The 26,431-nt window shown below is 38.1% G+C and overlaps 1 protein-coding gene across 3 annotated transcripts in view; it reads left to right on the forward strand.

Annotated features, from left to right (window-relative positions):
* Window positions 1–26,431, forward strand: part of epha3 (eph receptor A3) — a 158,389-nt gene that overhangs the window by 18,823 nt on the left and 113,135 nt on the right. For all 3 annotated transcript variants that reach the window (XM_049485063.1, XM_049485064.1, XM_007251746.4), the window contains exon 3: window positions 8,057–8,717. In XM_049485063.1, the coding sequence (XP_049341020.1) occupies window positions 8,057–8,717 (661 nt within the window). The remainder of the gene's footprint in view (window positions 1–8,056; window positions 8,718–26,431) is intronic.

Raw genomic sequence — 26,431 nt, forward strand, 5'->3', positions numbered from 1 at the left:
GCCTTCCGGGATGAAAACACAAAGAAATCTGGGCTAAAAACACAGAAAAAATATGGGGTGAAAACACAAAAATCCGGGATAAAAACACCAAAAATCCGGGGTGAATATGTCTCGTTGGTCAGAGCAAATTGAACATTTTTCAGTGGATTAAAGGGGCCGTGATTTGCTTTTTTTTTTTTTTTTTTTTTTCCTCTTTTTTTAAAAACGAATATTCGAATATTCGCTTCGAATCAGTGCCGAATATCCGGAGCTCAAAAAATGCTATTCGGGCCAGCCCTAAATATTATTAAATATTATTTTGGAACAGTCTGTTGAGAGGTTTAATTGCAGCTTGGTGGAATTTCTCTGATATACAGTATCAGTCAAAAATAGACAAAAGTAGACAATCCTTCTCATTCAATGTTTTTCTTTATTTTTTTACTTAATTGATTTTCTTCATTGTAGATTAATATTAAAGACATGCAAACGATTAAGGTACACATATTGTGAATTGCACAATATTTCTATATGGTTTAAGCTGTTGATTCCTAAGGTGTTGCTGTAATTTAGCTGTTGGTTGCTACGATATGCTTCTTTTTTGTGGTTGCAGTGGCGTTAATAAGTGATATATAAGTGAATAAGTTTTATAACGCGAATTTGGGAGATTGATCCACGTCCTTACTCCTCCCACTCTCCAATCTATATAAACCGTCACTTCCTCTCTACCTGCGTGTAGAACAACCTCACACCCACCTCCTCCCCATCTTCCTCCTTTATTTATTTTCTCCCTTTCTCTTCATGTTTCTCTTTGTGTGTGGGGGGGGGGGGGGGGCTTCATCTTCACGCTTTTCAAGCGAAGCTGCCCCAAAGGTGCTAAGGTGTTGTTAGGTTGTTGTAGAGCTTAGAATCTCTGCCCTAACCTGACCCTGGCCAAGCTGAGATTTCCCACCACTTTCCTCAGGTCTGTGACGTAGGCGTCTGTTTTTTAATGCTTAATTTATTTTAAATGAAGCTATGGCAAGAAAATCACAATATAGCAACGGAACTAATTAAACTTTTTTTAAATTAATTTTTTTACTTGCACAAGTTAGAATGTTATAATCACTCAGCTGTGTGTCCATGTGTGTGAGCTCCTCCACTTGTGCACCTTTGACTTACAGCGTTGAGTCTAGTTGTTCTTAATAAACATTGTCCTTAAATAATAGGTCTATGCTTCTTTAGTGTTGCAATGTTAATTAACATAATTCTGAGCAGATTTCACTTAATTAAACAGCCTGAAAAATGTTTTACAAAGCACAGTTAAAGCTCTACTTACTTAAAAAAAAAATGTGGGGTTTAAATCGTACTCACAATGACAATTTATGCGATGGGTTGGGTCGGGTCGGATTTTTTGGGCCTGATCTAAGCTCTAGGTTGTTGCTATGGTTGTTTCTAAGGTCCTGATATGACTTATATTAATATTTGTGTCTAAATGTTGGCATTCAAAGCATTTGAATAAACAGTGTAAATCAGATTGGATAATAACAGTTTGGATAATAAAGCTGTGTTCACAAACTGGAAAAAAAACTTGTGCCCAAACAAATTGCTGGTCTAAAAGCTAAGCCATGGAGAGCATTGAGGAGAATGAGGCCTCTGCACATTCATTCATGTCAGTTGTGACTGTGAATTAATTCTATTCAGAAAAATGTAAAAAGCTAAAAGTTTATGGACAGATTTTCATGTATTCCTATGGAAGTTGCACTATTGTACTATTGCACCTATTTAAAAGCACACTACTCTAAATCCAGACTCCTGACCCATATGAGAAGTTCTGGCTCAAAAAAGGAGTATTCATAATTAAGTTTAATAATAAAAAAATAAGAACAACACAGTAAAATTGAGTTAGAGTTAATTTAACACGGTCTCAGATAACATATGGTCCCACTCGCTACAGTATAAAATGAACTATATCGCTAAAGTTAAAATTTAAAACTAAATTTAACACTTACTAGAGTCAAGTATTAACTTTAAGCAACACTCATAATTGTTAGCAATTTTTAACACTGCAAGTAACATAACTCCCAAAGTGTTCATTTTAATTAACACTTAATTAGTCTACACTAGACAAGCGTTAATCTATATATACACTCCCTGGTGTACATTTCCGTTTACTCTTATTAATGTTAAAATTAATATTGAATTTATTGACTAGTGTACTAAAGGAGTTGGCAGTCACTTAATTGCGACCAAGAAAACATTGTCTAAGTAAAACACAAGAAACATCAGCACCGATTACAGTGCATTGTATAAACTTTATTTTACTTTTTCGTTCAAAGACATTTTGCAGAACACTGCTTTACCAAAGGCCACGTTTTTAATGCAAAAATGTGCATTAAAAAAATCTGAAGCTTCCTAATCCAAAAACAAATTGCCGTCTGCAATAACATTTGTGACCATCAATTTAAAATGAAGTCAGTGACACACAACCAACCTGAAAAATTAAGGTACAGAAAATAGCAGTATGCACAACAAACCAACTGTAATTATCTATTTTGTAGGTCATTTGCGAATCAAACTGAGGCACGCATATCCAGAATATTTTTATTAGACAGTACAGAATTTGTGTTGGGCTTGTTTGACATGCTTTCGAAAATCAGAAAATGTACCCGACACATGAAAACATCCTACTTTTCCACATTTTAATCGAAGTGTTTTAAAAATATATAATTATAGCGACTAATGATACCTAAAATCCTTTAATTTTTACCTTTCAGTTAGCTAGCTCGCCGGTAATGCTAGCTAACCACTAACGCTTTGTTAATATGTTAGCATTAGCAAGCTAGCTAACCGCTAACGCTTTGTTAGTATGTTAGCATTAGCTAGCGAGCTAACCGCTAATGCTACGTGTTTACACTGTAATTTCAACACTCTGAATTTTACTGTGAATAGTGATATTGCATCCTACAGTCCTGTTAACGTATCCATGCAGAAGACTCCATGTGTAAACTCAGTAGAACTCAGCAGTGCGGTTTAGAGAAGGGTGCTACAGTAGGAGGCCCTGTGTGCCATGATGATGTCATACGTGGCGGCAGACAGATCATGTAATACGCTATTCTCAAGCGTGTGATCTACACATCATATATGACATTCCATTTGCTTTGGCAGCCGTGGTCTAAGCACAGTCATTCTCTGCAATATGATAATATGCACCGCAGACCAGGCACCTGGATTTCATTTGTGGCGTCGGCTACGATGCCGAGCGCAAGTTGGCAATTCACGAAATACCTCGTGCAGCGAAAGGAACTTAGACAAATCACCACCTGAACTTTCCATATGATATATTCCACTTCACAGAGTAGTTGTCTGCTTGGAAATTCATAAACACGCGATGTCGAGAATAGTTTTCAGTCGTCTGTGGTCTTAACACCTCGTTTGACTCCTGCACGTTACCGTACAGGCCTAACTGTGAGGATCATTGTTGCCGCTGTTTCAAACAAAGGGTTTTGTGCCTAGTTTAGAGCCCAGATTGCTTAGAAAGAAAGAACACCTGATATAAACACACTAATTAGTGGAGTCGACTTCTCCATATAAAGTTATAAATGATATCCACAGCGGCATGGGAACGTTTGGGCAGTGGACACCCTTGGTTAAATTATCTTTAGGTGAATTGCTAAAGGAAATAAAATAAGAATTGTGTGTCCATGAGGTATATGGTTAAAGATCACACATTTTGCATATTCTAAGCTAAATATATATATATATATATATATATATATATATATATATATATATATATATATATATATATATATATATATATATATATATAATTTTTTTTTTTATTAAAATAACACAGGTTTACCTGCTGGTTTCCCCCAGCATGTATTCTTGCCTTGCTCCTTAGGCTATGTTAGGCTCCATTTCTAGGCTGAAGTGTATTAAATCTGATTTTTAAAGTAATGTGACATAGATCAGATCAGAAACCAAAATACCACTTAAAAGAAAAAAGAGTTTCCTTGATTTTACCAAATTAAAACCTCTGAAATAAAATCAAGAGGAAGATGGATGATCACAAGCCATCAAACCAAATTGAACTGCTTGAAATTTCGCACCAGGAGTGACATACAGTTATCCAAAAGCAGTGTGTAAGACTGGTGGAGGAGAACATGCCAAGATGCATGGAAACAGGGGTTATTCCACCAAAAAAATATTTCTGAACTCTTAAAACTTTATGAATTTGAACTAGTTTTCTTTGCATTGTTTGAGGTCTGAAAGCTCTGCATCTTTTTTTTTGTTACTTCAGCCATTTCTCATTTTCAGCAAATAAATGCTTTAAATGACAATATTTGGATATTATTTGGAATTTGGGGGAAATGTCTGTAGTTTATAGAATAAAACAGAAGGTTCATTTCATTTAAATATATTTTAACATTTACCTATAAATAGCTAAATCAGAGAAACTGATTCAGTAACTGAAGTGGTCTCTGTATATTGCTATATATTACGTGCTATTCAATTGAGTTAACTAATAAGGAACTATGAGGAAAATGAATGGGCTTTTCAAAAACACGTCTCTGTCACATTCTGTGGTAAATAAATCTGTTCAGACCTCTGTACGTTTTATTCTGTGTACATTTTACTCCTGAACATCACTGGATCCTCTGAATTACGAGATTGTTTAAGGGTCATAATGAGAAAAATGCTAACTTTAAGCTAATGCTACAGCTGAGTGAACTGACCTACCTGCGCCGCTGCAGAGATTAGCAGGGGACTGTTTTCGGCGCAACTCCAGAGAACTCCGGCCGTAAGTTAGGAGCATTTTACACACAGCTGAGCCTAATAATGAACTAACTGCGCTTACTGAGGAGAGCTGAGAGTGTCACAGCATTAAATCACTAAAACAGGTCAGTGATACTCCAGAACCAGCTGTAACACGTTTTAACATTTACCCTCTTTATTATGCAGTGAAATAAATTGGTGTTTCTGATTGGTTGTCGCCTCAGTGAGGGCAGGTAGTTAGTTGATTAGTTGATTAGTTAGTTGTTAGTTGATTATTTGGGTCAGGTGTTGTAATTAGTATAAACTAATGACTGTAATTAAATACTAAACCTGCAGGGAAGCGCTGATCCCGAACTGAGAGCCACTTTCTGTTATTATCTGCTTTTTAAAGCTCTAACACAGATTACACTGCTCAACATTACACTGCTCAACATTACACTGCTCAACATCACTTCTCAACATTACTGAAAGAGTTTTCACCTGTTTAAATGCTTTAAAGATCCTCTGCGAAAAAGCATAATAATCCAAAACGCTTTCTGATGGGAGTTCACTGGTGTTGTGCAGAATCCAGTCCGGGGTCATTTCCAGCCGCTGTGCTGTGATGTCAGTTAAGCATTATCTTAAAGTTAGCATTTTTCTGATTACTCCCCTTAAACGATCTCGTGATTCAGAGGATCCAGTGATATTTAGGAGGTAAATGTACACAGAAATGTACAGGGGTCTGAACATATTTATTTACCACAGAATGTGACAGAGGCCAGTTTTTGAAAAGCCCATTGAAAGTCGCCGTTTACATGGACAGCTTAGACACGGAAACCCAAATATGGGCATAAACAACATGGCGCCAACTACAAAATGACGACACGACTTCAGTGGTCTATAGAAACCTTCATTACTCCACACTTAACATGCATAATTATAATGTTGTGAAATTTACATCACCTGGCCTTTGCTAATCATGACTGTAAACAAGCCACAGCTCTAAGAGGGTAATTAACGTGTGAGACCTTGATAAAGGTTGTATGGAAACTCGCCTTTTTTAAGGTCAGTTCATCTTATGGCATATTCTGCTGAATCGTTTCTGTTTACAGGAAATTACATGTATAAATGTGCACACAAAACAATTATTAAGCATAGTGTTTAGTACATTAACTTAATTGCTCTTAAAGATTAATAAAAACTACTTAATACATAATTTAATAAAATATAATTTGTTACCTGTCCCCACTCTCTATCTATAAACTTTAACATAAAATATAATTATTAAAATCTTTAAAAGATGTAATATTTTGCATTGTTTTGTGACTCCAAATCTCATCTATGCTTTAAAAATAGTTTTTTTTTATAATAAATCCATAATATTTGAGTTAAAATGCACATTTTAGTTGTGTCCTATCTGAATGATCCTATCTGAAACATCTGGAATATTCTACAAGTCACATCTACAACAGGAAGTGACATCAGCTGGTTCTTCTGAAAATCATGTGAAGACCAAAATTAAGTTACTTTATTTGTTTTTCTGTATATTTGATCTTATTGTAAATATGACTGAGGAGGTCAATCTCAACACTTATTCCTGTTACCTAAATTAATTTTTAGATCTTATTTATTTATTTTTAAAATACAAATTTTAGAACAATTACTAGAATGTGCTCAGTGTCCTCAGGCTGTTAGCATAGCCACTGTTTAGCTATTTTTCATGTTTTTGCTAATTCTATGCTTAAAAAAGAATTCCTGTTACTCTCAGTCCTGTTACTCAAAACATAAAAACACAAAGCATGGTTTATTGATTTATTAATGTGTATATTAGTTAGTGTAAACCACTGTTTTCCAATTTATCCATTTGTTTAATAAATTGCATGAGGTTTGGGTCTTCCTGATAAGTAAAAAAAAATAGCTTTGCATCTTTTAGATGTAAATATAATGTGCATGCACATATAGTGATTTTTTTTTTGTCATAAATATCAATTATTTGAACATGCAGTCAACCATTTCTTTAAAATAAAGAAAGCAAATCAAAGGAATTAGTGGACTTGCTTTTAAACATGCTTTTTAAATGTCACATGAGTTTTGTAACCATCTTCAGCTTAGAAACCTTGTAAAAAGAATTAAGTAAAGCTGAGATTGACCAGTATATATTAAATGTTTCGAATTGTTAAATGTGTTATTAGATAAAAATGATTTAATTTGGAAGAGATACAATAAGCCAATGGCACTCATTCAGTGGAATGGCCCTTGCACTGTACATAGTAACAAAACTGGGCCTTTTTAGCATGCCATTATAATATTACATGTGTTATGTCTTCTGTTGTGGCACATTAACTATCCAACAGAACAACAGTAATTGACAATAATAATTGATATAATCTAAAATCAGAAATCATTACTTTTTTTTTGCATTTTAACTAGACATTATTAGTCTAGCTTTTCTTTTCTTTTTATATAAACATTTCTGAAAGCCTGCTTTAAAAGCTGTTTTATGTCTTCTTCAAACCGTGTTGTTTTTCTACATTTCTGTAGTTAATCATTGCCTTTAACCACTTTGGATGAAAGTTACAGTACGGTCGTCATGCGAAGCTCATGAAGAAAAATGGCGCATGTAAATTCTCAAGAGCTCTTCTGAGCTGTTGCGAGCGAGTCGCATGTGGAAATAAAACTGTCTTCGGACTCTTTGGTGGGTGTTTCATTAACCGCTGCCAGAGATGAAACACAAATAGGCAATTCTTCAGTCTGAGGGCACACTTGCTCTGCCTGGGTAATGAACAGCTCACGGCCGCTAAAGAGGGCGTGCTTGACTCCGCCAAGGGCTTTTATAAACTTTCGGTCTGAAGGAAAGCCAGACAGTGTTCTATTATTGTAATAGGAAACACAGTTTCTCAGTTCATCATTTATGCTGCTTTGTGTATGTTAAACCTGAGGGCTGTGTGATACTGCTCTAGCTTTTGGACACCGTTGGACAGCGTATACACACTAAATACCAAACACTCAAATTAAACGAGTCTTTTCACTCCCGTTGCAGCTGCCAGCAGTATGAACTATGAGTAGTGGGGTCTAGTCATTATGTTACACATTAATTATTATATAGAAAGAGGGGGATTTTTATTTGACACCATTCATTATTCTTAATTTGACTGTATGTGACTGTTGTTTGGAAACAAATGGTGCTGCTTTTTGGAATGCAGTGTTCACAGTGTTCGTATTTTTATAGGCTAGTGTTCCAGAGTTTTTTTCATTCATAGATAGTAGTAGTATTAGTAGCAGTGTCTGTCGTCCTACTGGCTAATGATGTTCTTTGTCCTTTTTTTCCCTCTTTTCCCAGTGGGAGGAGATCAGCGGAGTGGATGAGCACTACACGCCAATCCGGACTTTCCAGGTGTGCAATGTCATGGAGTACAGCCAGAACAACTGGCTGAGGACCAACTGGATCCCTCGCAATTCTGCCCAGAAGATCTATGTGGAGCTCAAGTTCACCCTGAGAGACTGTAACAGTATCCCCCTGGTGCTGGGGACCTGCAAAGAGACCTTCAACTTGCACTACCTGGAGACGGACGAGGACCAGGGCAGCAAGTTCCGCGAGCACCAGTTCTCTAAAATAGACACCATCGCGGCCGATGAGAGCTTCACACAGATGGACTTAGGGGACCGCATCCTCAAGCTCAACACAGAAGTGCGAGAGGTGGGTCCGGTCAGCAAGAAGGGCTTTTACTTGGCCTTCCAGGACGTGGGGGCCTGTGTGGCCCTGGTGTCGGTGCGGGTGTACTTTAAGAAATGCCCGTTCACAGTGAGGAACCTGGCCATGTTCCCTGACACCGTGCCCATGGACACTCAGTCGCTAGTAGAAGTGCGGGGCTCTTGTGTCAACAACTCTAAGGAGGAGGACACGCCCAAAATGTACTGTAGCACGGAAGGGGAATGGCTGGTTCCTATTGGGAGATGTCTGTGTAACATTGGTTACGAAGACCGGGGAGTCACCTGTCAAGGTATAGTCTCTTTCTCTCTCTCTCTTTCTCTATATATTTTTTCCCCTTGCAGTGCCTTTCATTTCACGGCCCATTTTCTCCCTTTCATCAGTGTGTAATGTACTAGCGCCGATGCTACTGTGGACAGGGCTGTAAATGGGACAGCGGAATCTATTGCTGGGAATGCCGTTCATTTGTTTATTCTCCTCATTTATTCATTGTCTGCAACACCAAACCGAGCTCGGCTGTTTAGCTGGGAATGTAAATGTTTCCAAACTCCTGGGAGAGGAGAATTTGTCCTCTGCTCCAAGAGCAAAAAGCCCCCCCCATCATCTCACCACCTCACAAACACACACAGACACAGACACAGAGCCCCCCCCCAATCCTCCTCTCTCACAGAGATACACAGAGACACACCTCTGATCTGTCAGCCATGGTGGGTGTGTGTTCTGTCCAGCAGTCGGGGAATAGATCTGTGGTGCAGGCGTCCACAAAGAGCAGCTTGAAGCAGTTAAGCTTTTGAAACACTCCTCTGTATCACCTCGTCAGGAGACACACGGAGTGGATGTGGGCTGGGAGGAGTCTTTGCATGCGCATTTGCCTGTGCATTTGTCTGTGCATGTGTGTGTGTGTGTTAAGTGTGTGTGTTAAGTGTGTGCTTTCTGGGAGTTTCTTTAAATTCACTCCACACTGCTGCCTGTGTTGATTTTGTAAATGTAATCGAGGGATTAGGAAGAGGAATGTTTCATGTTACTCTACGCATTTTAACCCTTTTACTCAGGTACGGATAATTTCTTTCAGAATAAAATGTAAAATGTCAGATTTACTGATACGAACAAATTACAAACCCTTAAACTGAACCAGATCTGGATTGTAGTATTTTTTTAGGTGCTGGATAAAAGGTAATTTCTGAAGTGGATTCTTTGTGTAAACACTGCGCACACAGTGTGTTTTTTATTTAATAACAGTAGCAGGCGGAACGTTTTCCTTGGTTGACTTTTTATACAGGTTGGCACTTAAAATCTCTTTATAGTGCTGGTCAGTATAAAAGTGTTAGCATTGTCAGATTAAGGCTGGGCAGTATACGTCAATATGGATATATTTAAAACCATTTTTAAGCAAGAATGATAAAGTTTGTAGTTTGACATCTTAAACAACCTCAGCCAATGCAGTAAAATACTATTCAAATATTAATATGTTTATATGATTGGTTTATGGTGTAAATACTAATATACAGCTCTGGAAAAAAAAACTAAAATGTAATTATAAAAAAATTATATTTTCAGAATTCAGAAATAAACATTTGGTGGAATAACCCTGTTTTTTAATAACAGTTTTTATGCACCTTGGCATGTTCTCCTCCACCAGTCGTACACCCTGCTTTTGGATAGCTTTATGCCACTCCTGTTGCAAAAATTCAAGCAGTTCAGTTTGGTTTGATGGCTTGTGATCATCCATCTTCCTCTTGATTATATTCCAGAGCTTTTCAATTTGGTAAAATCAAAGAATCTCATCATTTTTAAGTGGTCTCTTATTTTTTCCAGAGCTGTAGATCTACAGGGCCATCTCAAAAAATTAGAATATTTTTGAAAAGTTAATTTATTTCAGAAATTCAGTTAAAAATGTGGAGCTCATATATTATATAGATGTATTACACTCAGAGTGATCTATTTTAAGCGTTTATTTATTTATTTTATTGTTGATGATTATGGCATACAGAAACCCAAAAATCAGTGTATCAGAAAATTAGAATATTATATAAGACCAACTGATACTTTTGGCAGTGTGGGCAGTGTGCCAATCCTGCTGGAAAATGAAATCCACATCTACATAAAAGTTGTCAGCAGAGGGAAGCATGAAGTGCTGTAGAATTTTGTGGGAAAACACTGCACTGACTTTGGGCTTGATAATAAAACACAGTGGATCAACACCAGCAGATGACATGTCTCTCCTAACCATCACTGACTATCAGTAAATTTTACATTTCATTTGTAAATCAAGGGACCAGAGTCTGGAGGAAGAGTGAAGAGACACACAGTTCAAGCTGCTTGAGGTCTAGTGTGAAGTCTCCACAATCAGCGATGGTTTGGAGAGACATGTCATCTGCTGGTGTTGATCCACTGTGTTCTATAATATCAAGTCTAAAGTCAGTGCAGTTTTGTTTTCCCACAAAATCTTACAGCACTTCATGATGATAGAGAGATGCGAATTTCATTTTCCAGCAGGACTTGGCACACTGCCAACACTGCCAAAAGTATCAATTGGTCTATAATATTCTAATTTTCTGTAAGCCCAAATCATCAACAATAAAAATAAATAAACGCTATATAATATATCTATATAATATGTGAGTTTCACATTTTGAACTGAATTACTAAAATAAAGTAACTTTTCAAATATATTCTAATTTTTTGAGATGGCCCTGCATAGTGTTTTGTGACTGACTCCAGATTGTCAGATTAAGGTGAGAATGTTTCAGTTTGGATGGAGAAGTTCACTATAGGCAGAGGCGTTTTAGAGTATGCGTACTAAGCCGTGTATTTTGGCTGGCATGTGTAATTGTGAGAGAAGCTGTGGTTGAGAGGGCTGATAATAAATTGGCTGGCAGCTGGCTTGCCAGAGACTCAGCCCTGTCTGTGGTATTATTTGAGTTAAGCCGTCTCCCAAGAGAAATCACTCCAGCTCATGAAGTGCTCTGTGTGCCTCCTTTCCTCCAACTGGGCTCTGAGATGTTTGGGATTTTTGCTGTGTTGTTTTGTACTCAGCGCTCTGCTCATGGATATGTGAGTATCGATGATTGGTAGCCGTTCAGTCGGAAGAGTGTGTGTGTGTGTACATGTGTGAGTCTGCTTTGGAAACAGAGATATGGAATAGTATATGTGGAACAGCTGCTGAAGGGGCTGAGAGCGTGTTTTGATCAAGAGCCTATCGGAGACACATTAACTCCCATATGTGATAAGAAAAAGATGAGATTTGTGGCTCCCATCTCGCACGGCCAAAGCAGCACACTGATGGTCTTCAGATGGATGTTGTAAAACTGGGGGAAAGTTTTTTTCTTGACCAGCACAGCTTTAAATGATATTGCGTAAGTAAGTAATGGATGGAGAGGAACTGGGTTATAGAAGGACATGAACTATGAATTTATATCTGACACGTTTAAGAACCACAGACTCATATCTGGAACTTTTTTCATTTCCCACATCATATTAAGATTTTCCATACTTTAAACTCACTGTCTTCTAAATCATCACTGTCTGAGCAACACCTCCTATCTCCAAAATTATAACTCTACAGGATGAAGTAAAAAAAAAAATGTTTTCTGTAATAGTCTCTGTATCAGAACATTTTCACACAATGTGACAAAATGTGACAAAATGACAAAAGCAGATAAAATCATTTGGAGTGCACACATATGGAAATGTAATTAGTTTATATTTGACTGAGGTTTCAAACCAATATTAGCTGTAAATCATAAATCATAATAAGTACATTATTGCTGTGACATAAAATATCTTTTATCTTACGAATCAACCGTTCAGGAATAGGGAAGAACCATCTTAACTTTAATAGACGGCTGGAACAAAAAGCTTTTTTTGTTTTGTTTTAGTTCAACTCTGAGACTCTGCATTTCTCTTGGTCTTTTCATCAAAAAAATTGGCGTAATGTAAAAAACAACTGGCGGAATAAACGTGTGTTAAAAAGGACACAAATTAAGATACAAGGTATTTGTGCAACAAAAAATGTATGTATGTCACTTTAAAACTGCTAAAGAACATTTTGGCACCTCTATATTATATATGCGTATATATGCAATTTACCTGCAAATGCTATAATGTGTATTTTGTATATAAAGGCTGTAAAATATTAAATTGTAAATGTTAATGCTACAAACTGTAGAATATCCATATATATACCTGTAAAGACTGTAAAATCATCACATTTTAGAAAAAAAAACATGTATTAAATATGTTTTTCTGTACATTCTGTAAAATACATTTGATCTGCATAATTTCTGCACTGTATGATCTGTAAATTATATTAAATATCTACATTAACTGACTGTGTTTATATTTGTACAAAAATAAGTAATATAAAGTATTTATATGTAATAACTTTTATTAGATTCGAATGTAATTTTGTATGTGTCTGCATCAAATATTGCTTTTAGCCCAGTAAATTCTATATTGGTGCAACCGTACATGTAATATTAGCTTCAATGTTTTTTAATTTCAAACAGTGACGTTTAAATGTTCACAATTATTATTATTATTATTATTATTATTATTATTATTATTATTATTATTATTATTATTATTATCATTATTATTAATCATTTGTTTATACTTTATTCTAATGTAAAAATCATTTCAAATTTTTTTTATAATAGATATGTACATTGTTTCTTTTTGTTGTTTTTTTTTACTGCTAAACTTTTAATGTGGGCTTTTTTTTTACTTATCATTAATCAAATGCAAATCATATAAAGCGCATGTGATCGTTTTACTGCGTGAGTGGAGTGATAAAGTGTTGGAGCAGCCAAAACGGCTCTTCCAGTGAAACTAAATACAAATGCTGATGTCTGAGGCCTGACCATACATTTCAAATAGTTGTGCGTGGTCATGCATTTTTGCTGGCCGGTATTCTAGCCTGTGGTTTGGCACGAGTCTGATGCCTCTGAAGGTGAACGCTCCAAACAATTCATCAATCCCAACACCCATTTGTGGCGTGTAGAACTGGGGGCCTGACAACTGATTCATTGTGTTACTTTGATGTACGTGATAGTGACAAGACAACGAGAGCGAGAGAGAGAGAGAGAGAGAGAGAGAGAGAGAGAGAGAGAGATAGTCACTGAGTGAATAAGTGACTGAATGATTAAAGCGAATGAGCGAGTTACATAGTGAGTGAATACATGAATTAATAAATGAATGTAATAACTAATAACTAACATGATATTTTCATGATAATGATACTCTTGGCGATATATAAAAAATATAAATATTTACTCTACTGCAACAAAGTTAAAATTTAATTTTAATATTGCATACGATATGATATCGCACAGCCCTAGCTGAGATATTAAAAAAATACAAGAATTTTATCAGATTTGTAGCAAAATGTAATAGTCCAGAATGTCATGATCCTAATAATGCACTACATATATCTCCATTCTGCAATATTATTTGCTGCATTATATTATTTTATATTATGATTATTCTGTTATACTTTTATACTATATTCCTGAAATGAATGAATTATTTTAGTTTTCCTATATCGCCAAGTATATCGTTATCGCAAAAATACCCTGAAATATCGTGATATTATTTTAGAGCCATATCGCCCACCCTTAGTGGACAGTGCAATACATCATCATTATTATAAATGGCGGTTATAGTGTCTGCAGTAATCCCGTCAGTGGAGGCCTGTGCAGCATCCTTTTGATCAGTGTGCAGAGAAAGCGGTTGTGACGGATCGCGGCGAGTTCTGGATTAAAATCATCACTTGAAACGTTCTCCTTTTTGTGTGAATGTTTGGATGTGTTTGACAATCTCTTATTAGTTTCAGCGCAGGCTAATGGACACTAATAAGGGCTTGTGTTACCGCGGTGTGACAGCTGCACCTCGGTCCGCGTAGCCGCATTTGTAGGGGAAGGGCCTAACGCAGAGATCACTCTGCAGGCCTGCTGTGTTAACGGATTGATTACTGCCGGGAGCCGGAGTGTCGCTCTGTTCGATATTTTGAGGTGTGTAGACCTCTGTTTCAACACTGCTCTGAGGAGGGGCGTGAGTCATGAGGACAAGGACAGCTTTGACACTGCATTAACAAAACACTTTTTCTTTCTTTTCTTTTTTTTTTCTCCTGCTAATCACATATGAGGTGTAGGGTTTAAGTCAGCAGCTGATGTAATGTACAGTGTGCAGTGTGCAGTGGACCAGATCTCATCTCAACACACGTCTGTATTTGTGTGTGTGTGTGTGAGTGTGAGTGTGTTTATTAGATGGCGACAAAGTAGTAGAGAGACTGAGTTCACTGATAAAAAAGGTTACTTTCCTGATTATTATTAGTATTAGAATCATTAGGTAAAAAAATAGGAACCTGGGACCTCATGTACTAAGACTTGCGTGGACTTTCTACTAAAATAGTAGAGTATAAAATACTCTCTCTTAGTACATTGCAATCAACTTGAAATTAAGCGCAAGTGCACAAACACATCACACATAACACTTCATAGTCTCCTCCCTCAGTTACGTAGAGTATAATGTTATAATCATAAAAATAATAATAATAATAATAATAATAATAATAATAATATGCTAGAGTATAATATGCCCGTCGAGAAAGTGTCGCAAGGCGACACCCTTATTTCAAATTAATTATTCTAAGCTGGATAATAAATGCTTTCATTTAAATGAGTTGCTTACCGAGAAACCACCCGTCACGCACTCTCAGCTTGTAATCTTACCCCTACAATGCTCTTGGAAATCTAAAACGGCTTATAATATATATCAGTCATCATCATGAGCCAAAAAAATCATGATGGTCACGGAAAATTATTATTATTATTATTATTTATTTTCCAATAATACCAACTAACTACAACAAGTGGAAACATGTTGAACGATTATTTCAGGAAGCCAATGAAATTGTCTCATAATTTACTATTTTATTGTCTGAATAATCTATACTTTATTTTACCCAATAATGGCTTAACTACAAGGTGTGCGTAAATGATATCTTAATAGTTGTAATTTTAATGCATCGCCTCTTAAGGGCGCTTTTCCACCGGCATGGTGCCGGTGCCGGTTCCAGGTTCCCGAACGGTTCTTTGCGTTTCCACCGCAAAATCACAGGTTCTTGGCCAGAAAAGCCGGTTCTGTTCTGGCCCCACAACCTTGCAGGTCTGGAACCAGCGAACCTGTGACGCGAGCGGCCAAAGGGCGGGGCATTGAAGCGTCTCCGGGGTAAAGTTGTTTACAAACCTCACCTCCATTCACAGCTAAGAGCAGCAAAAGCAGCTAAATGAATGAAAATGAATCAACAGTGGTCCACCGAGGACAGCAGCACAAGTTTTAAAAGCAGCTCGGGTTCCGCCATGTTGATTTCAAATCGCCCCTCCGACTTCTGTTTACGCCCACATTCACATACGTAATGAGTGACTCCTTAGAGCAGTGGAAACACGGGCCGGTTCTTAAAAGGTTCGCAGGAACCGGCTTTGGTTCCGGCACCAGCACTTTGTTGGTGGAAAAGAGGTATGTATACCTCTGATTAATGTACCTTTAGTACATTAGCCCCCTGTAGTCTCAACAGTTTTTTTTTTTGTTGTTCATTATCTACCTATGGGGAACTCTAGCCCCTTTAAGAGTGTGTGAAAATGAAAACCCTCGTTCATTAGCCTTAAGCTTGACTTCAGCTTTTAGGCTACAAAAGGTGCGCTCAGAAAAAAATCTGCGGGTGACGTGAAAAGGCCTGACCTGTTATCGTAACGAAGCGGAGCGCATGAGCTGCTCACAGATCCGTGTGAAATTCTTTTAAGCATAATTTGATCTTAAAACAGCAAATAAAAGGAGTATATGATCCGGATGTGTGTGTGTGTGTGTGCGCTCACTCGCAGGGCTTCCCATGTTCGCAGCTGCCGCGGCACTCCTTTGGGAGCCGCAATGGTTTACATTCCTCCTGGATTTACCGGGATATACAATCCTCACGCTTGCGATCCCTGATTAGTTATCAGATCTTATTAATGCTGCCGAAGAAAGTGCAATGGGTTATTTTAACAAGCCCTTAAAGCCCTGCTGGATGAAAGGCGCTGGGCTGGAGGCCTGTGCTTAATGCACACTGACACTATTCTTACTTCTCAAGGAGATTTTAGCGCTGATCTTGTTTGTGTGATGCACTGTGTGATGTCTCGGGCCTCAGCTCCAGCTCCAGCTCCAGCTCCAGCTCTGCTTTACCTCCATTGCTTGCTGCCGCCTTCATCTGTAAAAAAAAAAAAAAAAAGAATAAAAACTGAGAAGCTTTTCTCTGACATTGAAGTCAAAGCACTCAAAGCACAGTGTCTCTAAAATGTGTCCATTCTTAATCCCAATTTTTATGCATCTTGGCTTGTTCTCCTCCACCAGTCTTTCACACTGCTTTTGGATAACTTCATGCCACTCCAGTTCAGTTTGGTTTGATGGCTTGTGATCATCCATCTTCCTTTTGATTATATTCCAGAGTTTTTTTTAATTAGGTGAAATAAAAAATAAAAAAACCTCATCATTTTTAAGTGGTCTCTTATTTGTTTTTGTCTGAGCTGTATACATGAGAATATTATTGAAATGTTTAGAAATTGAAAGTGAAATTTGCATGTGCGTATGGTCAGAAGAATCAGTGAATCAGAAGAATCCAGACCTTTTAATGGAAAAATGTACACACTGTGCTCTAGATCAAAAACTGTCAAACTCTTAATCACAGTTTTCATGCATCTTGGCTTTTTCTCCTCCACCAGTCTTACTCACTGCTTTTGGAGCTGAAAAAACAAATACCATCCAATCTGTTTTTCCAGACAGGTCTGTCATGGAATGGGGGAGTGTCATCACATTGAGATCTTAGAGTAACATATGCTGCTGTCAAGGATTCTTCATTTTTTCAGGAAAGTCTGGAAAAGAATAAAAACGGAGAAGCTTTTTTTTTCTTACATTGAAGTCACACTCAAAGCACAGTATCTCTAAAAAGTGTCCATTCAGCAGAAATTCAAGCTCAAGATCCTCCTGTGTGTGTTTTTTTTTTTTTTTTAGTTTGTTTGTTTTTTTTTTTTTTTGAAGATGAAAAATGAGTTCCTTCACATAGAACTCATAATGGATTTCTCAGCGAGAGTTCTACGTCGGGGACTGGTGATTTTCAGTGATAATGACGGTGAGTTTTGTAACGCCTGGAGCACGCTCAGGAGGAGGCTGTGTTTGCTCGCCTCGGTTTGTTTCATATTAGAGGAGCTCATTAATTCTCACATGCTGATTGTTAAGTCCTGAACTCCCCGGGCGCTCGGTTTGACTAGTTTTATGCTCAGCGCAGCGGACACAATTAATGATGCACCAAAGCAAAATAAAACTCTGGGTCCCCCCATAAAATAAGCTTGGCCTCCCTCCCTCCACGCACACGACCTTTGAGTCTGATTGATATTCATTCAGACATATTCTTGTTTCTCGCAGTGACGGGCGCCAGTCGTACAAACCCAAATTAGAAAAAAAAAAAAGGAAATAAAAATCACAGGGTTTCTCGTATTTAGTTTGTCTTTTATTTCATTGCAGGCAGTTTGAGCCCGAGATATTTCGTGTTTTGTTTGTTCAACATCATAAACTTCTTATTGGTAAAATATACTGTATCCAGTCCTGCAGCGTTTAAGACCTAGAAGACATTCAAAAAAAAAAAAAAAAAGTTGGCACGGTTGCAGTTTAGGGCTGGTAATGAGTAAAAAAAAAAAACTCAGTAATGAAAAACAGGTTATGTCAGAAAGGGGGTCTTTAAAGAGCAAAACTGAGCACACTAACTTTTTTTTAGTTCATCAGCAGATGCATGAGAATGTTATTGAAATGTTTAGAAACTGAAAGTGAAATTTGCATATGCGTATGGTCAGAAGAATCAGTGAATCAGAAGAATCCAGAAAAAACTAGATTAATAACAGTTAAACTCTTAATCACAGTTTTCATGCATCTTGGCTTGTTCTCCTCCACAAGTCTTACACACTGCTTTTGGAGCTAAAAACAAATACCATCTAATCTGTTTTTCAGTAAAAAAAAAAAAGACAGGTCTGTCATGGTATGGGGTAGTGCCAGCACATTGAGATCTTAGAGTAACATATGCTGCTTTTAAGGATTCTTCATTTTCCAGGGAGATCTGGAATGCATTTTTCAACAAGACAATGCAAAACCATGTGCTGCACACATTAAAAGACGAAGAGAGTTTATAAAAATGTCTTAAAGTACCTATAACTCTTCACTGCTTGGTATCATATCAGTGCGCAATTGTATTTCAAGTGTTGTACAAAGTTGTGAATGCTTTGTTGCTCAAAATCCCAGCGTTTTTTTTTTTTTTTTTCTTTTTTAAGTATAGAGCAGGACTGAAATGCAGGATTGGATGTATGTTAACAAATGAAAAGGAGCTGACCAGACAAATAATGAAATATAAATGTTAGAAACACGGCTGTTTGTTTCATTATTTGCATTTTCCATACTGTCACAACTTTTTTTTATATGATTTGAGGTTGTAAAAGTGTAAGCAGCATTGACAGAAGCAGTACCCAGTGCAGAATTAAGCTGACGAGCTGTAGTGAAGAGTGTGCTCAGAGCTCGGAGCAGAAGGCCAGAGCGTCTGTCGTTTTTTCCATCTCTGTGTCTCAGAGTCTCTGAGTCTCTGAGTCTCCGCTGATGCTCTCTGTGAGGTGGTTGGAGTGGCCGTGCTCGGCCCCGGTGGCTGACGGTCCTGGCTGGCGAATCAAAGGCCATCTTTTTGCGTGCCTAGGCGTCGATCGCGTGCCACGTGTTTTCTGTTGCTCTCCGCCCTCTCTCTAAACGCTTTCCCCTCTGTTCTGCCTCTCCTACGAGCTCGCGGAGTGTGTGCTCATGTGTGTTGTCGAGACATCTCCACATGTCATCCCACTGCTGACGGTCCACATCATTACTCCTAAACAATGGCAAGGCCTCGGAACGGCCAAAGTGCTCCCACATGGAATGAAAAACGGAGTGCGAGATGTTTTTTTTTTGAGGTTGCAGCGCTTCCAGGTTTCATCCTCATCCAGGCCCATCCTGCTGGGGCTATTTGCAATAATGAGAAGCCCGAACGGGGCTTCTGGACCGGGCCTGCTTTTGCTCAGCATTGAGGGACAAATATTCGCTCTTAACTTTATTAGGAAATGCGCTGGTTACTCTCACTTTTGAACCAAGGCAAAAACTCTTGTACAGACAGAACAGCCACAAATCAGCGAGATCTGCTGTCCTTCCTGCATGTTTGTGATTAACACATGGATTGAGGGATTAGACAGAAAGCAGGGTTTGAGTGTGTTTTTTTTACTGGAATCTGTAAGAACACATGTTATATGTTAAACACACCAGGCTTGCTGTTGGCTTCGCCGGCTCGACTCGACTGTCTTCTAAGCACTGGTTTGTTTGCTGTTCAGACCGTGTTGGTTGCCATAACACTTAGTCTCACCCTCACAGTAAATCATCTTCGGAAGTTCTGCTCGTGACTGAAAGATTATATGTGTGTGTAGCTTTTGAGTCGCGAGTGCCGTAGCAGGGCTGGAATAGGCCTAGCTTCCTGGCTCTGTGATGAAAAGGCCACTGAAGCCTCTGAAGCTTGTTTATATTGTGCATATTCTTCAGTAACAGCTCTCTAACAGAGGATTGCGATCTCCCGCTTTTGGAGCGAGAGGTCAGCGTTTCGCAGAGTGCTATCTTTTACTCTGACCCACTAAAGAAGCACTAAAGAAGTTGAAGAAGAAGAAGAAGGGTAAAGAGCAGATTGCTGGAGAAGTAAGTTTCAGTGATATGAGCATGTTTGCTGAGCTGGCTTGCTCGAGGAATGCTGGGACTGTGTCGTTTTGCTTCGTTGTACGAACTCACATCTGATCCAGTCTCCTCTGACCCACGGATGTTGAATTGGCTGGCATTTAGCCGGAGTCAGGGAGGAGATGGAGTGCGTGAGAGAGAGAGAGAGTGCTGTGTGTGCTGGAGGGAGCAGTGGCTCGGTTTTAGGGTTTACTCACTCCACAGTCACTGTGCCTCCTCAGGCTTTTTCTGCCCCAGTAGGCCCAGGCTGTATTAGTCAGCCTTTGACTCATGGCCTTGGACTGCAGGGCAGGTTATTTGTGTCTCTAGTTCGTATGGTAATTGTTTGACACCTTCGCAGGACACAGCGCCCACTCGTACATCAGGCCGGCGACTTTGTTCTTCAGAGTGCAGTCGTTGCCAGGTTTGCTTTGGGCCTTTTATGCTGGAATTATCCTTCATAAACTGGGGTCAGGTCCCAGATGGAAGCCATTATTGTACCTCTGACTCACTGCATTTGGTTTTTCTATCAATTTGAAGTTAGGGGACACTCACTCGCCGAGTATTTTTCTAGCTGCTTTTCCACTGACCCCAAAGCATTTTCCACCATAAAGAGTACGGCTTGACATTTTCCATGGGCAAATTGTAGCGAGATTATTTCAGGGTGGACTTCGCTGTAAGGCTACGAAATCCTAACTGGTCAAGGCAAGAATAATTCTTTGAGACTTTATTTTTTAGTTTCAATACCATACCAGTATGATACATACAGTACAGGCCAAAAATTTGGACACACCTTCTCTTTTTCAATGCGTTTTCTTTAATAATCACAACTATTCACATTGTAGATTCTCACTAAAGGCATTTAAACTATGATTGAACACGTGGAGTTTTATGTACTTAACAAAAAAAGGTGAAATAACTAAAAACACATGCTTTATATTCTAGTTTCTTCAAATAGCCACCCTTTGCTCTGACTACTGCTTTGCACACTCTCACTCTGGCATTCTCTCAATGAGCTTCAAGAGGTGGTCACCTGAAATGGTTTTCCAGCAGTCTTGAAGGAGTTGTTTAGCACTTGTTGGCCCCTTTGTCTTCACTCTGCGGTCCAGCTCACCCCAAACCATCTGGATTGGGTTTAGGACCATTTTTTGTTAAGTACATAAAAACTCCACATGTGTTCATTCATAGTTTTAATGCCTTTAGTGAGAATCTACAATGTAAATAGTCATGAAAATAAAGAAAACGCATTAAATAAGAAGGTGTGTCCAAACTTTTGGCCTGTATTGTATACTGATCTGATAACATTAATGGACTTTTCTTCTTACACTTTACATCACTGAGACCAAAGAAGAGTGAGCAGCCAATCATTTCTTGTTCTCCTTACAAGGAAGACCAACTGTTCAGATAAAGGCTCTCTCTATTATTTAAAAAAAAGGGCAGAAACAGTGAAACAGATCAAAATGCAGATGACAAAGCAGATGACAGAGCAGAGAGTGTCATACATTTATAAATAGCAGCCATTACAATATTTTAGAGAAAGATAAAACATGATATAAATGGAATTTATTGCATATTATGCTAGTAAACAACAGATCAGATTTTTTTTGGACATTTCACAAACTAATGATCCTGATCATTTACTATACTGAAGCAGACTGGATGGCATATGGACAGACTATGGACACATATGGACACATACTCTGAATGGCTGCTATGGGATGTAAACTAGGCTGTTATTCTAAGCTGGATTGCTCGCTGATAGTTGATGACACTGTACACTGTACGCTCATCAGGTTCAGTAAAGGATTAGTCCCATAGATCAGCTTGATTATTCAATAACCTATCCTGATAATTCTGTTATAATCAGGACCCACATCTGATCCCACAGTAATATCGACGCAGTGCAGCTCTAACCCAGACAAGGCAAGTATGATGTTCATGAGTTTTGTTTATTTGGGTCAATCGTGTTTCCCATGTAACCCAGTTACAAAACTGAAAGTGTCTTGTTTGTGGTGTGAAAAGTTCAATTTAATCCCCGCAAATAAATCAATTCAGCAGCAAGTTATTTATTTTCTGTAGTCTTTGTGGGCTTCAGCGTGTTCGCTGTGCTTCCAAGTAAACACCCAAGGAGATATTTGACTTTAGAAAATCTCATCATTCCACTTTATATAACAAAAACTAATTAAATCTGAGAAAACCCCACAGCACGAGCGCCAGCTAAGGGGGGAGTCTTGTGATCTTGTGGGAAAGGCTCAGTCTGAATAACAGTGTGAGTTCACAAACAGTGTGTGTGTGTGTGTGTGTGTGTTTTCCATCGAAGACGCCGCTCTCAAATCCTGACCTAGGAATCAATTACGACAAAGAGAACCCAGCAAAAGCACAAGCAGCATAATGGCGGCCACAGTGTCTGTCTGGGTGTCTGCTTTGGGTTGTGGCGCTGTCTCGAGAGTCTGCCAGCCAAAAGTGTGTTTGCTTCTCCAGCTGTTGTTTCTTTACTGCTTTACCTTCTTGGCTAATATTAATTTATAACTCGCTCTCCAGCCATATGCCATCTTTTGTCTCATCCATGATTTCTATAAATAACAGTAATTATCAGACCCTCTTTAGTGACTGGATTACCTGTCAGGTTTCTAGAGTTGTTACTGAACTGAGGAAAGGAAAATCTGCATGTTAGCTACAGAGAACCAGCAAGCTGTAATCCACTACAGAAAAGTCTAGAACTAGGCTCGCTGGAGTCACTAAATCATTTAAAACTTTTAGTTTCTAACCAACTTTAGAAAGCCTATAACAGTTTTAGTTGAGTTTTTTTTTTTTACCATTTATTTTATTTATTTAGTCTTTGTAATGCTTTTTTTCAGTTTTACCTTTTAGCCTTTTTTATTATTTATTTTAATTATTTCATACTTTTATTTATAGTTTTACTTGTTTTACTTTTGGTCTTTTTAAAGTTTTAGTTATTTAGTATCTCTTTCTTTAATTGTCTTACATTTTAGTCTGTTCACTCATTCTTTTATTATGATTTTTTAAATTTTCTTCTTAATTTAATCTTATCTTCTATTCTATTGTTCTATTGTTTTTTAATGCTTTTACTATTAATTTTTTTACTGATTAAACACTTGATTTTAGTGTTATTTTTTATTTATATTTCAGTTCCTTTAAGTTGCAAATGCTTGGCTGCATTGAAAATGAGGGTTACCCTCAATGTAATACTGAGTGAAAATAAAGGTTTGATTGATTAATCGATCGATATCACATCTCCAGAGCAGAGTTTCCAGACGAGAGGAGAGAAGTAAGATGGGATGTAGGCCTGTCACGATTATTTTTTGTGGGCGATATATTGTCCCAGAAATGATTGTGATACACAATATTTTTTTATTTTTAAGACAATTACTTTCCACTGACACAATGATAACATAATGTCATAAAAAAAAATTATACACTTTTTAAAGACAAGTTTGGGAATTAGATACTTATTTCTTCACCTACTTTAGTCCACACTGTGTGTATGAAGTGACAGTTATTGAAGCATGACTGGCTAAAATACTGTTTAATGTTATATATGTGAACAAACATACAAATAAATACAATAGACAATATCACGATAATTAAAAATGATTGAGGTCATGTTCATTTATTGTATGATAAATCGATATTGCAATAATTGTGACAGGCCTAATGGGATGGTGAGGTCTTTCTGAGGCGAGCCCGGTGTTTTTCACTTTAAAGATGGTAACCACAGGCCCAGGAATGCGAGCTCCATGCTGCAGATGCGAGCGCAGGATAGGGCTGTTTATTTGGGATGGACCCCCGGTGGTGGGTGGGACGTGGACTGGAGGGGGGTGTGACTGTGATGGATGAGCACAGTGCTAGCCTGACAGCAGGACAAGGCCTCTCTGACAGCCAGTGTTGCAGGCCCACTTCAGGCCGCCCCAGCTCCCCACCCCCCTGACTTGCTCTGCACAGAGGGAAGTGGACCGTTCACCACTGCAGCACACAATGGCGTTCTCTTTCGGCACCGCATGTCTGTTTTTTCGCTGAATTCATATTTCAAATTTGACAGGAGTGTTGTTAATTAACTCCACTTAGGCTGGTATGCTCCTCTATTGCTCTCACATGTTTTTGGAGAATGGTGGTGAATGGATGGAGTTTGTCTAAAAGATGACTGGTGCTGAGGAGCTTTCTATTCCAACAACACAAGGTACTTGTGCATAAATTGTTCACAAAAAGAACAAAAAACCTGCTCTTGACCACATTACATGTGAAAACCTGAAAGACATGTAAGACATCACGTAATCCATAATCCATCTATAGAGTCACTACATCACGTTCCTCTTAGTGAGCAACAAATAAGATTAGATAATCCTTTATTAAACCCAGAGCAGGCAATATTTGCAATATTACAGCAACACCAAGAACATGACAGAAGTAGGAGGGAATGTACAAAAACCTATAAACTATACTATTAGAGGAAAATGATTTCCCAGTATGTATAAGTATTGGTAACCAATGACTGGGGTGGGCAATATTTCCCAAAAATAATATCACAAATATTTTGCAACAACGTTTTTCTTGGCGATATGACAAAACGCTGACAAATATTTAATTAATTCTGATAATATATAACTGAATAAAAAAACTCATCAAAATATGGAAAGTAACAAAATAAGTATTGTAATATAAAAATCCATACCATAATAATAAAGTCCATATTATTTAGTATGTGCATATAGAGAAATAAATAGATAGAAAAATAAATACAAAGAGACAGTTATCACAATATACAGCTCTGGAAAAAATAAGAGACCACTTAAAAATGCTAAGTTTCTTTAATTTTACAACATTAAAACCTCTGGAATATAATCAAGAGGAAGATGATCACAAGCCATCAAACCAAGCTGAACTGCTTGATTTTTTGCACAAGAAGTGGCATGAAGTTATCCAAAAGCAGTGTGTAAGACTGGTGGAGGAGAACATGCCAAGATGCATGAAAACTCTGATAGCACATAGAGCAGTAAATCTATAGAACGATAATAAAATGCACTTCATTTAATAAAACATGGATTTCTGTTCAGAATAGCTGTTTCTGGGTCTATCTCTGACTCCTCAATTTACTTATATAGTGGGCATTAGTAATTAATGGGTGTGAAGTATTGTAATGGTATGGTAATTGTTGGGTGTGAACTATTGTAATGGTATGATAATTGATGGGTGTTGACTATAGTAATGGTATGGTAATGGCAAAGAAAGATGCAATTACCAATAATCCTATTTGTGAACCACTTGTTTTCATTCTACTGACAAATTTGGTGTTTATGCTGTGTTTGTTAATCTCATAAATCGTAATTTACTCGTAGTTTGCTGATGTTTTAACAAAGGTGTCATGAATAAGGCCCAGTGTGTATTGTGAAATACACAACTTCAAATAGAGGGCAAATCTGAGCACTCGGTTCTCTGAATTCTTTCACCGTTCTAACCCTATCCTGACACCTAGCTAATGCTACCCAGTTAGCATAACAAACTAACACACTGGAGTGATGGTAGGTCAGCCCTGTGGAGTCAAACGCTGTCCTGCCTTAAGCAAAATGAGAACAGCACTTTATCTTAGGAGATCCTGCTGCTGTTCCTTGCAATATGAGATTTTTTTTTATCTGAGTAAAATAGAAAAAAACAACAGCAAACAGCAATTATTCACTCAGAAAGAGAAGAATAAAATTAACAAAGGTGTCATGAATAAGACCCGGTGTGTGTTGTGAAATACACAACTTCAAATAGAGGGCAAATCTGAGCAATCGGTTCTCTCTCTGAATTCCTCCACCGTTCTAACCCTAGCCTGACACCTCTCCTAGTGAGGCAAGCTATTTTAAAACAATATGAGGCCAGGCTGGTATTTGTATGTTAGACCTTCCGCTCTAAGACTATCCACTCTGTCATTTGGAGTGCCTGGATTCCCCCGGCCCTGCTGCAGGACGCACGCTGACCGAGCTGGAGTCCTTGACCTTGCACTTTGAAGTCGGCGCTGGGATTGTTTTGCTGGTCTCGAGCGTTTCATCTTCATCAGGGCGGTAGGTGGTAGGATTGCGAGCTCTCCGCTGTGATTTGTTTCCACAGCGCTGCAGAAAACACTATCTGTTTAGTTAGGACACCGCTGTAAATCAGTGCGGAGGGAACAATGTTAATGCTGGAGCTATTGCATTAACCCTGATTTCGCTCTGCCTCTCA

This window comes from Astyanax mexicanus, chromosome 11, assembly GCF_023375975.1.
Source record: "Astyanax mexicanus isolate ESR-SI-001 chromosome 11, AstMex3_surface, whole genome shotgun sequence".
NCBI classification, from domain to species: domain Eukaryota; kingdom Metazoa; phylum Chordata; class Actinopteri; order Characiformes; family Acestrorhamphidae; genus Astyanax; species Astyanax mexicanus.